At 43.5% G+C, this 13,218-nt stretch overlaps 1 protein-coding gene across 5 annotated transcripts in view; it reads left to right on the top strand.

Annotated features, from left to right (window-relative positions):
* Positions 1-13,218, top strand: part of Alkbh3 (alkB, alkylation repair homolog 3 (E. coli)) — a 41,525-nt gene that overhangs the window by 17,786 nt on the left and 10,521 nt on the right. For 4 of the 5 annotated variants that reach the window (XM_013030035.1, XM_013030037.1, XM_013030036.1 and 1 more), the window contains one exon: positions 443-652. In XM_013030035.1, coding sequence (XP_012885489.1) covers positions 443-652 — 210 coding nt within the window. Of the gene's footprint in view, positions 1-442; positions 653-9,045; positions 9,096-13,218 lie in introns of all 5 variants that reach the window. The other variant, XR_001175589.1, reaches the window with a different exon arrangement.

Genomic DNA, 13,218 nt, shown 5'->3' with positions numbered 1-13,218 from the left:
CCCTTCAGGATCTGGTTTCAGGAATTTAGCCACTCAAAATATGAAACGCCTTTTTGCAAAGAGCATTCCACCATTGAGGATAAAGTAGGAAAAGAATAAGCAGAGGCCACCCTGCAGCAAAGTTCTTTGTCTTCAGACTACAGGGCCACACATCACCCTCTGGGCCCTTCTGGCCTCCTTAGTGATTTCCAGGGGACTGTCCTCACTTGACTGTATGGACCTTTGCTTTGTGAGGGGTACACATGTAATGTGAAAAGCAAGATGGGTGGCTAGGTCCTGGTCTTGACATTGCCCTTCTGCATTTACTACTTTGATAAGATTACAGGGGTTGGCTTGTTTCAAAGTAGACGTGATGGAGGGAATTAATTGAACTTCCCACCTTGCCGTGTTGACTGCATTGCATGTGTTTCACGTATTCACACCCCCTGGCTTGTTGCTGCAGTGGCCCCCCGTGCTGAGCACCCTAAAGAACCGTATCGAAGAGAACACTGGCCACACCTTCAACTCCCTGCTCTGCAATCTCTACCGAGACGAGAAGGACAGTGTGGACTGGCACAGCGATGATGAGCCTTCACTGGGGACCTGCCCCGTCATTGCATCACTTAGTTTTGGGGCCACGCGTACTTTTGAGATGAGGAAGAAACCCCCACCTGTGAGTTCCTGTTCGTTCTCTCTCTTCTTCCTCCTTTCTCTTTCTCTCTCCCTTCCTCCTATAGCTCCCCTACCCCAGCTTCTCAACACTCCCTGTTTCCTATTCTTCTGTGAACAAAATAGACCGTCTAAAAGCTCCTGTTCCTGGATATGGAGGACAGGAGTACTTGTGGAAGGTTTTTTTTTTTTTTTAATTTTTTTGGGGGGGGTCCGATCGTGGGGCCTGAACTCTGGGCCTGGGCCCTGTCCCTCAGCTCTTCAGTCAAGGTGAGCACCCTACCACTTGAGCCACAGCACTACTTCTGGTTTTCTAGTGGTTGATTGGACATAAGAGTTTCATAGACTTTCCTGCCCGGGCTGGCTTTGAGCTGAGATCCTCAGATCTCAGCCTCCTGAGTAGCTAGGATTACAGGTGTGAGCCACCAGTGCCTGGCTAGTACTTGTGTATTTTTGATGATACATTTTCAACTGATTTCAAGATCTCATTCATTCATCCATTTATCCAGCAGTTGGGAATTGACCCCAGGGTCTTGTCCATATTAGTCAAATGCCTTTTTCACTAGGCTACATCCTCATTACCCTTTTAATTTTGGTGTGTGTGTCTATCTGCTTGATTTTTGAGACTGTTTCTCTCTCCATGTAGCTCAGGCTGACTGAAACTCATGATCCTCCTTTCCTCAGCTTCTTGAGTATTGGGATTATAGCATGTACCACTAAGCCCAGATTGGGACTCAACTTCTACCTACAGGAAGGACAGACACAGTCCCCATCCAAATGGGAGCATATCTAGTGGGGGTAGGAAAATACTGTCAATTACTCAGACACAATTACTGTAAATTCTGTGATGGAGGACTCACAGAAGGGCAGCTCAAACTAGTGGGGGCCAGGCTCAGTAAGCTGAACCCTGCAGAAGCCCTCATTTTCAGTGCTCTGTATGGCAGCATGGACACGCTTTTGTGAATGTTACATGCTTTCTTATCCTCCTAGCCTTCTGAAGGATGTTGAGCCTATAGCCCCTTCAGAGAGAGAAAGGACCAGCCAAGTTACCAGCGAGCATGGCTTCATTACATTTGAGGAATAATAGCATTATTCATTTTAGATTTTCTCTCTTTTTAAATGTGAGCTCAGAGCAAATGCTCTACCATTGAACTACCTCCCTCTAATTTTTGTTTTAAATTAGAAGTATAAAGCCGGGCGCCGGTGGCTCACACCTGTAATCCTAGCTACTCAGGAGGCTGAGATCTAAGGATCACTGTTCAAAGCCAGCCCTGGCAGGAAAGTCCATGAAACTCTTATCTCCAATAAACCACTAGAAAACTGGAAGTGGCGCTGTAGCTCAAGCGGTAGAGCGCTCGCCTTGGGCTGAAGAGCGCAGGGACAGCGCCCAAGCTCAGAGTTCAAGCCCCACAACTGACCAAAAAAAAAAAAGTATAGAATGTTAGGACAAAGGTAGAAAGATAGTAGGAACTCCATAAGAGTAAACTTCATCAAACTATTCTATTTCCAGAGAGAGAGGTAGGTGTGTGCGCGCGTGCGTGCGTGTGTGTGTGTGTGTTCTTAACCAAGATTTCTGACTTGAACGGGGAGCGCCCACTGGCTGTGAGGAATGTGACCTAATACAGACCACATCACAGCTAGCGCTCAAGTCCATTCCTCACCAGATATCCTTCCTGAGAACAGAATTAGTGAGCCTAACTTAAACATCTTCCTGACATGTATCTGGGTTCCTGTCTGTGGTGTTTTGCATATATGCCATCAAGCATCGTTTATTGATGTAATTCTATTGATTAGGTTTTGTTTGCTTTGTTTATACTGAAACGTTGGTCATTGTTGGCAGGGGATTGTCAGTTGCCAGCATCTTATTAAGTTAACATGTTCCCTGAGCAGTGAACAGCCTGTGCAGTGTCAGTGACCAGAAGCTTCTCAAGTGCAGAGAAGTATGACCTCTGGGAGTCAGAGTCTCAGCCTTAGCTATAGTGTTTTCAGTATGGTTAGGCTTTGGTTGCATGAAATCCTGAGTTTGCACGTCAGGAATTTATCCTGCCCTTAGTAAGCCTCATGTTTTATTAATGATAGTGAGAGACATTATGTGTCTCATTATTCACGTTCAGAGCCTCTTCTCAAGTCAGACATGGAGTGTCCACTTCTTGCCAGAAGTAGCCCCGGAAGCTAGGGCTGTAGCAGTAAGTGGGCGAGATCCCTTTTCCCTCCAGGAACCCCCTGTACCTGTTGTGTTGGTGCTGCTCATCCTCCCAGCTCTCCCTCTGCACTTGGGAGGACATGAGACATACAAGCTGTGCTGTATGTAACCTTCTCCATAATCTTGCTCTTCACTTCTTCACAGTTACTTTCTTTGTTGCTAAGCATTTAAGTCTTCAGTTACTATTTCTTTACACCCTTCTATTTCTTTTTTTTTTGGGGGGGGGTCCGGTCATGAGGCTTGAACTCAGGGCCTGGGCACTGTCCCTCAGCTCTTCAGCTCAAGGCTAGGGCTCTACCACTTGAGCCACAGCACCACTTCCGGCTTTTTTTTCTTTTTGCATATGTGGTGCTGAGGAATCGAACCCATGGCCTCATGCATGCAAGGCAAGCACTCTACCACTGAGCCACTTTCCCAGCCCTACACCCTTATATTTCTGCCACCACTTTTTGAAAAATATCTAGGTCCTATTTATAGAGGGGTGTGTCTGTATGTGTATGTGTACGTGTGTACATATGTATGTGTGTAAGTACATGTACATCAATACCAGGGCTTGAAACTAGGGTCTTGTGCACTCTGGCTTGCTCACAGCTGTTGCTCTATCACTTGAACACACCCCTAGTCTAGCATTTTGCTGTTTAAATGGAGATGGAGTCTTGCAAACTTTAATGCCTGGGCTGGCTTTGACCACATGTGCCATCAGCACCCAGTTCAACAAGTGTTAACTTTTGAAAAGACTGCTTCAAGTTTCATGAGCAGATTCCAGAAAACCTGGGGATCCATAGTTATGACTAAGCTAGCAGTGAGGATGCCTTGACAGCCACAGACATACTTTTTTTTTTCTTTTTGCTGGTCATGGGGCTTGAACTCTGGGCTTGGGTGCTGTCCCTGCACTCTTCACCTCAAGGCAAGCATTCTACCCCTTGAGCCACAGCACCACTTCCGGTTTTCTAGTAGTTTATTGGAGATAAGAGTCTCATGGACTTTCCTGCCTGGGCTGGCTTTGAACTGTGATCCTCAGATCTCAGCCTCCTGAGTAGCTAGGATTACAGGCATGAGCCACCAGCGCCTGGCTCATAGAAATACTTCTTAGGGTATGTGCATCTTAGTGTTTTTTCTGAAGGACTAAAGGGAAAAAGTTATTGTAAATCTGTCTACTTTTCTTTCTAAACTCAGGTGGTAGCTCTGAGAGCATGCCTTATGATTCATATAATCCAAGGTGAAAGTATACATTAGATTTATCTTCTTTGTGGAGTTTGTGGGAGTCTGGCATTCTGTAATTCTTAGGGACCCAGCTTAGAAAGCCACTACAGAATGTAATTTTCATGTCTGTCAACAAGACATCTGAGATATATTGACAGTGTGGGAGGACATCTTTTGAACTCCTATTAGCTTTGACCTATCAGTGAGTGTAATACTATTTAACTTGAGTCACAGTTCCTCATATGAAGCAGACAAAGGGGTGGTGAGATGTCCTGCACTTCTATAAGATATGCAGTTTTAATACAAAGCTTTTGCTTTAGACTCCCTTTAGACAAACTCCTTCTCTCTCACCCCTGCAGCCACTGTGTGTTTCACAGTCTGGCACCTTGATCAGCTGCTGATATTCTGTAAGCTGCTCCAGTTCTCTGCATCATTTTGCTCCCCGCTTCCTCTGTGCTGAGATGGTAGAGAACTCTGTACTCCCCAAGCACCTTTCTAATGCATGCATTGGCACAGTCAGCTTCAGCAGCGTACATATTTTATCCTGGGATTAAGCATTGCCCTCTCTTGAGCTGCCTGGCCTTCTCCCACTGTTCTTCCAGGCCAGGTCTATCCGCTCTTTTTTTTTTTTTTTTGGTGGGTCATGGGGCTTGAACTCTGGGCTTAGGCGCTGTCCCTGCACTCTTCAGCTCAAGGCAAGCACTACTACTTGAGCCACAGCACCACTTCCAGTTTTCTAGTGGTTTATTGGAGATAAGAGTCTCATGGGCTTTCCTGCCCAGACTGGCTTTGAACCGTGATCCTCAGATTTCAGCTTCCTGAGTAGCTAGGATTACAGGTGTCAGCCATTGGCACCCAGCTGGTCTGACAGCTCTTGCTCACTGTTTTTTTTTGTTTGTTTGCTTTTGTTTTTGTTACTTTGTTTTGTTTTGTTTTTGGCTGATCCTGAAGCTTGAACTCAGGGCCTGGGTGCTGTCCCTGAGCTTCATTTGTTCAAGGCTCTCTACCACTTGAGCCAAGGCTCCACTTCTTATTTGTTTTTTGTTGTTGTTGTTGGGGGGGGGTTGGTAATTTATTGGAGATAACAATATCATAGACTTTCCTGCCTCTGTTGGCTTTGAACCAGGATCCTCATATCTCAGCCTCCTGAGTAGGTAAGCATGAGCTACCAACACCGGCTTGCTTACTTATTTTGATTTTTTTTTTTTAATACTAGTAGTGAGGCTTGAACTCCAGGCCTAGACTCTGCTACCACTTGAGCCACAGCTACACTTCTGGCTTTAGTTTGCAAATCAGAAGATCAGAGTCACACAGACCTTCCTGCCTGAGCTGGGATTACAAGAGTAAGCCATTCAGCCTGCCTTATTTTGGTTTTAGAGTAAATATCATTTCTTTTCATGATAATAGGGTACTTGGGGATGTAGGAGATTTATTTGGTTTTGTTCTTTTGTTTACCCTAGCCCTTCAGTATGTTTCCTATCTGATACCAAGGGAAGAACACCTTGGTTGTATTCTGGCTGATACCAGACTCAACTGTCCCAGGATCTAGGCAGAGCTGAACAGGCACACTTCAGTAGATCTTTTGTATTTGTTCAGGGTGGGTTCATGGAAGCTTTTCTATACTTCTTGTTCCAAACCCAGTTGTACTTTTCAAATCGCATGGTGTCTTGTGTTTGTAAAGACTAGCCTGGTTCTTTTCTAGCTTTAATTCTATGCAGAGGAGCAAACTAGAAGAGGAACTACAAAAGCAATTTGGCAGGTTGCTATTTCTCTGTCGGTTACCATGGAAACAGTGATGGCTGGGAGGGAGGGGTATTAGATAATAGCAGGAAATTTGTGATGCACTGGAGGTTTTGATGCCAAAAGCCTTGTTTTTTTTTTTTTTTTCTAGCAAATGACCCTGGATTAGTTCTCTCCTTTATCAGCTGAGTCTTCTCTTCACCCTTTAGTGATTTGAGCTGAGGCAAATTGGACCTTTCTCTAACCACTGCTCTCCCATAATGTGTTCGGAAGGGTGTGCCTCCCCCTCTACCCCCAGAGGGAATGGGTTTGTAAAAGCAAGTCCAGTGGTGAAGACTGAGAGCATGTAGTGAGGTCCCAGAGCCTCCTGGCTAAGTGTTTTATATCACTGCTGGGATGAGTGAATAGCATCTTAAAAAGTCAGCCTGATTATAAATATTGATATTCCTTTCCGGGACTTTAGAAAAAGAGGAGGTTTTAAAATCTAGAGTAATCTGGTGATGAATAGCTTTACTTAGGATGTTGGATAAGTTAGGAGTATGTACATTTTATGCAATAGTGGCTAAACCCCACCTTAGGTAGCACCCCCAAGCTGCCATTGCTGTGGTCTCTCTTTCCTGTTCAGCCACCTGCCGATTGTGGCATCTGTGCTGAGAGGTTACAAAATATATTTAAAGATGTTCTTGATAACCATGGTCTTTTTAAAACATCCCCTAATGAAATTTGGAAAATCAGGTTATTTCCTCTTCCTGAGGTTGGTAAATAGCACTTATCTGCCTCCTGTGTACTTAACTATGTTTCCGCAGATGGAAATAATCAGAAGTAGCTACTTCATGGGAGCAGTGGAAAAGTTTTCCCATGGAAGTGTTGCACTAATCAGTGAATTTCTAAGCTGTTAGAAATGGTAGATGCCACGATGACTTACCAGAAATTGAAAAAGGAAATGAATAACAATGAACTCCAAGGCTCCTTTGGATAATGTAATGGAGTCTCAGAGAGGATAAGGCAACCTGTGGATCAGAAATAGTGACTGAGTATTCAAGATATCTCAAAATCATCTGACGGTGGATGAATGCCATTCTGTGTGTGTGTGTGTGTGTGTGTGTGTGTGTGTAAAACGATAGGTAATCCTAGTAAAAATGAATTGTTTAACTTGTTTGCTTTTTTAAACTAGCATATATAGATATATATCTATATTATGTATATGTTACAAAATAATTTTACTCTATTTCCTTACATACATATAATGTATTTTGATTGAATTCCTCACTCACCCATTACTCTTTCTTGTCCACCCCTTTTTTTGTTAACTAATTTTTTTAAGGTCAACAGAATAAGTTTACTGAAAATGAAAGAAAAGCCATAGAAAAAAGTACTGGAGCCCTCCATCAAAAGAGGAGTCTTAAGATGAGTTTCGTGGAATCCCTGGGAGGGAAGTTTTATGATATAGGGCTTCTCCCATCTCTCCTCCCCTGGGTTAATCTAATTTTTTTTATTTTTTTATTTTTATTTTTATTGTAAAGATACTATACAGAGGGTTACAGTTAAATGAGCAAGGTAATGAGTACACTTCCTATTGAGCATTCTTAGCCCCTCCATTGTTTTCCCCCTACCATCCCTTCCCTCCCCAAGGTTCTTTTTTTTTTTAATTGGGGGTTAATCTGATTTTAACAGGTTTTGTTATTCTGTTTTCAGACATGTATATGAAGTACTTTGATCATAATCACCAGCCCCTGTCACCCTCTCTCCCACAGTGCCTCCCCTCCCCAGCAGTCCCGCTTCACACCACACTTGAGAGTCTTGGGAGCTGGAATTACCATTTGCCCTCTCAGGGCCTTTTCTCAGGCTATAGTTCATGCTTTGACATCTTCTGGGAATGGTTAATTTTAGCAAAGACCCTCTCAGTTTTGAATTGCTAGTGATATCTCTGGATTCAGGAGAATGGTCTTTTCCAATGTGTTTCTGTGTGTTTTATGATTAAATATGAAATCTGCTTGAAACCTGATTTTAAAACCTTGTCACAATAGCAGTTTTTCTCTTTCATGCTAGCCTAAGATTCATTCCTAAGCCTTCTGGTGATTTTATTACCTTTCTCAATTTGTGATTTCATAGAAAGTAGCTGCCTCGCTATGACAGAGACAAGTTATCTGTGAAGGGAGAGGAGGCCCCGCCCTGGAGCCCCTGGAGCATCAGCATGGGCATGAATTACTAGCAGGTGGTAAGACAGAGAAAGTAGGCAGAGCCAGTTTGTACAGACACTCCTGAGCTGCAGGAAGCAGAGAGTTTTACTTTAAGTACATCCAGAAGCAACTGAGGTTTGTTAACTGGTGTGGCCTGATTGACAACTTTGAAAGATGAATATGGCCACTACAATGGAGCCTAGACCAGAACAGAGCAAGAAAAGAGGCCAGGAGACAGAAGAAGAGCTCAGTTGGCCTTGTCTATACAAACTAACACCAAGGGAAGGGAAGAGAGAGGATGACAAGTATAATAGCCTGCATTCAAATGAGTATAAGGTTTTGTTTTGTTGTTGTTTGTGCTGGTGCTGGGCTCAAAGCCTTGCGATCTTGCTTGACTTTCTTACAGCTGGTACTCTACCACTTGAGCCATGCCTCCACTATGGGATTTTGCTGTTTATTTTGGAGATGAAGTCTCACAGAGTTTTCTGCCTAGTCTGGCTTTGAACCTCCATCCTCCAGATCTGAGCCTCCTTAGTAGATTACAGGAATGAGCCACCAGCACCTGGCCGGAGCATGGATATTTAAGGTAGTAGGGGAAGGGTAAGTCTGTCACCTGTCTGAAACCCACTTGACTGAGGGACATGACTACCTTCCATATGAGAGGACTTCAGGGAATGTGCACCCAAGTTTCCTTGGGGTAAAGAGAAAGAGGGGACCTTTAGAGCTCATAGGGGTTGATTATATAGGTGAGTTTGTGCTTTTCTGAGAGACAGGATGCAGGAGAGAGAGAGTGGGTGTTGTGTGTTTGCATGGGTCATATCCAGCAATGTCTGGGAAGGATCTCCTGGTTGTTGATGAGTGACTGGTGGAATTTGCATCTCTGCTAGTGGCTGAGGTCAGCTGTTGGGAATTGTGGGACCTCTCCTATACCCTTAGAGGATGCAGGCATTTGTTTCTAGTGCTGTGGTCTTGGGTGGAAACTCTTTGAAAACGGCACTTCCTTCAGGTTGTATTTCTTGGAAATGTTCTATTACCAGGAATGGATCCTCATCACATGACATCTTCTTTCAGATCACATGCAGGATGGCTAGAATGGTCACACTGTCAACACAAATAGCCAGGTTAGTTCTTATTTAAATTCTTAACTTCCCACCTCCATCCTGTCCCTCAACAACAAATCTGATCAGCAGACCCCATCGACAGATATTTCCTTCTAAATTTCATTTACCTTCACCTGGGCTTGAAGAGGAAAGGCAGGAGTCTGCCTGCTAGCTTGGACTGCAGGGCTTCATCCTTGATACCTGCAGAGAGCTCTGCTGCAGTAGGCAACTGCCCAGGACTTCAAACACTCTTGTATAAGTTGGCAAGCTCACAGGATGGGCCCAGGTCACCTTTCATATGATCAGTTGCACCTTCCAGTTCTTTTTGCTTACTTTTCTCACTCACTTCACCAGAACCTTCCAACCCTGTGAATGCCAAAAATCAGGAGTTTGGTCAAAACAAAACAAAAAAACCAAGGTGTGTATGAGGCAGGTTTCAAACCGTTTTGAACCAATTACCTCAGTGGTTTCAAAGCCGCTTACCCAGCTAATCTCTTTCTTTACTGGATCCTATTTCAGAACCAGCTGCTTCTGTTTCTAAAGTAATGTATTTCAGATCAATGCCGAGAGATGTCATCATTTAAATGTGGCTGAGTCAGCAGAATAAGTGCACAGGAGACTTTATGGGGTCCTACCTTTATTCTCCCCAGAATTCCCGTAACTTAATAGATTGTGTTAATGTCCATTTTACAATATGTTCTCATTGTACACAAAAGTCCAGCTGTTCTTGCATCATGCTGTAGGAACAACCACAACATCCAAACACAGCTGCAGGCATCCATTGGCCCAACCATATCCCCAAGGGCAAGGCAACTCCACTGTGCAGGGAAAGCAGCTGAGAAGAACTGATAACTGAAAAAAGGGGCAAGCATAGTATATCCATAAGTTGGGAGATAGGGTAAGTAGAGGAACGTTTGGCCCTTAGCAGCTACATAGCTGCGTTTAATTTTCAAATATCATTTTAGCGTATCAAGAAGCTTTAGCTATTCTTGTCAATCACCTCTACTGTTTATCTGGTCCCTGGGCCAGAGAACTAGGGACATCTCTGATATAGCTATCCTCAAGTTGAAAAAAACCTTCTGCTTGACCCCATAAGTGTTCTAACAACTTAGTTTTGTTCTTGTGTTTGAAGCAACAGATTTGGAGCTAAAGAGTAGCTCAGTGGTAGGGCCCATGTGAAGTCTTGGGTTCAATCTCAGGACTGTCTAATACAATAGCAACAACAAAAGATTTTGGAAGATTCTGGTGTCTGCATCATTCTCCCTTTCCTCACAGCTTAACTCCCTCTTGAAATATCTGTTCTGTTAAAATGATACTAACGTCATTGACCTAATCTCAAACATGCTGGCATTTCCTCGTAATTACTCTTCTTTCTTGTAATACTGGTCACTAGTGTCCATCTCTTCTGGGCATGAAACTTAATCATAAGTTAGCTGTTCTTTCTCCTATTGGTTTCTGAAATACTGCCTCATCATGGCTCTTCCTATACTTTTCTCCTTGTACTTTTTCCATCTCCTTTGAGTTTGTTTTCTTTATGTTAAAATATGGATTAAGTACAGATGTCAAAGATTATCTTTGAGGCTGGCAATGTGGCTTAGTGGTAGAGTACTTGCCTAGCGTGCATGAAGCCCTGGGTTTGATTCCTCAGTACCACATAAACAGAAAATGCCGGAAATGGCTCTGTGGCTCAAGTGGTAGAGTGCTAGCCTTGAGCAAAAGAAGCTCAGGGACAGTGCCCCTGGCCCTGAGTTCAAGTCCCAAGACTGGCAAAAAGAAGGAAGGAAGGAAAAAAAGAAAAGAAAAAAGATTATCTTTGCCAGGCCGCTGGTGGCTCACTCATGTAATCCTAGCTACTCAGGAGGCTGAGATCTGAGGATCACTATTCAAAGCCAGCTCAGGCAGAAAGTCTATGAGACTCGTATCTCCAATAAAGCATTCAGAAAACCAGAAGTAGTGCAATGACTCAAGTGGTAGAGCAATAGCCTTGAGCTGAATAGCTGATGGACAGCATTCAGGCCCAGAGTTCAAGCCCCATGACTAACAAAAAAAAGATTATCTTTGAAGGTGGGGTGTATTAGCTCACAGTTGTAATCTCTGCTACTTAGCAGGCAGAATTCTGGAGTTTGTGATTCATGGCCAGATGGGAAAAAGTTAGCTAGAACCCCGTCTAAACCAATAGCCTGCTCCTATAAACCCAGCTGTGTGGGAAGCGTTAAAAAGTAGGATCAAGGTCTAGGCCAGCCACAGTATAAATTTGAAACTGTATTTGCAAAATAATAAAAGTAAAAAGGGCTGGGGGTATGTCTCAAACAGTAGAGCGCTGGCTCGGCAAGCATGAAGTCCTGAGCTCACCTACATCCCTTCTCACATTAAAAAAAAAAAAAATTATCCTTGGTTCTGTTATTTTTCTCTGCACAGTTTTCAGGAGATTATAAACTAGCAGTAAACCCACATGGGCCAGACCACTTTCTGCCTTGTCGTTTTGTGCCCAGTGTTCCACACCAGGTGTGTGTGCTTTAATTGAATAAGCAACCAAATGTGATCTCATCAATTCTTACAGCTCAACCATTATTTCTTCGGTGGGGTGACTTCTAAATCTCTTGTCCACAGTGTTGCTTTCGCCTGTTTTCAGCTGATGCATTTTATGTGTTTATAGGACATTTCCACTTAATAATAACACATGTAACTTCCAAAATTAGAGTCTCAGGAAAAACTCCACATCTCTATCTGCTGTAAGCCCATTTTGCTCGTGATATCACCATTCTCTTGGTCAGATTAACATAGATTATTTCAACTCTTCCTTGTTCCCTCAAAGCCAAAATTATCTTTCTCCCTTCCTCTTTCCTCCCTTCTCTTCCTCTTTTTCCTTCCCTCTCCTCCCCTTCCTCCTTTCTCTTCTTGCCTTCCTTCCTTTCCTTTCTTTCTCTTTTTTTTTTTTTGATACAGGGTCTTACTATTTTGCCCAGGATAGCCCAAACTCACAAGCCTTCTGCCTCAGCCTTCTGAGTAGCTGAGATTGTAGGTATATACCACCGTGCGTGGCTCTTTAATTCATTCTTTTTCTTTAAAGTATAATTTTATTTTTACTTTTTTCCCAAAGGACAGTTTTTCTTCCGCCTTTAAGGATCCTCTACTTGGGCCTGGTTGGTGCCAACCCTGGGGCAGCAGCAGCTGTATAAACTAGGTTGGTAGTGGTGTTTGTCCTTCCAAGTTTCACGAAATTGATTCCTGACCACCTTGCTGTGAATGACACAACTCAAACAGAAACACAGCTTCACATAGAGCTGGGGAAACATCGAAAATATTTTCTTTGGAAAGGTCCAGGCCTGCAGCCTTTACCATGTATTCTAGTCAGCTTCTTAACAGTCTAGTCCTTGGGCACATACCCAGTGCAGCTTATGCAGCAAATAGGCTACATGTGGCCTTTTGGGTGCAGCTGTTGTTTTTTTTGTTTTTTATCATCTTGGAAGTGAGGACCTGAGACTTGTTTCTTTTTGGGGAAATTCAGTGTCATCCAGGATAACCTTGAAGCCCCCTTTCCAAGGGCTGGGTTACAGGTATGTACCACTACACCTTGCTAATTCTTTCTTGAAAGGTCTGAAGATCCCATAACACGAAAATTGCCTTTTACTCTTCTTTATTTTCTTTTAATCTTTAAGTTAGTTGCAAAGGGGTTATAATTCAACATGTTTATGAGTACAGTGCATCTTGATCAATGCCACTCCTTCTGCCTTTTACTCTTGATGTTCTTTATTCCAGTCTCTGGAATAACCTCGTGTCTAGCTAGGCACCAGGTAGTATTTTTAGTAGCAGTTCTTTTCTGCCTTTACCTTCCCCCCTACGTTCCTGCCAGACATTGGGGTAGCACCCACTGAGTGTTGAGTAGTTGCTCAGCTGTGGGAAGATGCCAGTAAGTGTGACAAGTAGAGTCCCTGCTCTCAGGGAGGTCACGAGAGATGATGATGCTCAGAAACGTAGAGAGCAATCATCACAACTTGTGGTTGGGTCTGAACTTGGCTGTTCTCTATGTGGTGGGTATAAGTGGGGTTGTGACATGGTCCCACTTACATTTGTGCAAGCTCACACTGGATGTCATGTGAAGATTAGCTCGGGGACAAGCAAGAAGAGGAGACAAGCAAATGTT

The sequence above is a fragment of the Dipodomys ordii genome, unplaced genomic scaffold (genome assembly GCF_000151885.1).
Source record: "Dipodomys ordii isolate 6190 unplaced genomic scaffold, Dord_2.0 Scaffold125, whole genome shotgun sequence".
In the NCBI taxonomy this organism is placed as follows: domain Eukaryota; kingdom Metazoa; phylum Chordata; class Mammalia; order Rodentia; family Heteromyidae; genus Dipodomys; species Dipodomys ordii.
This window is presented reverse-complemented; position numbering and strand designations above follow the sequence as displayed.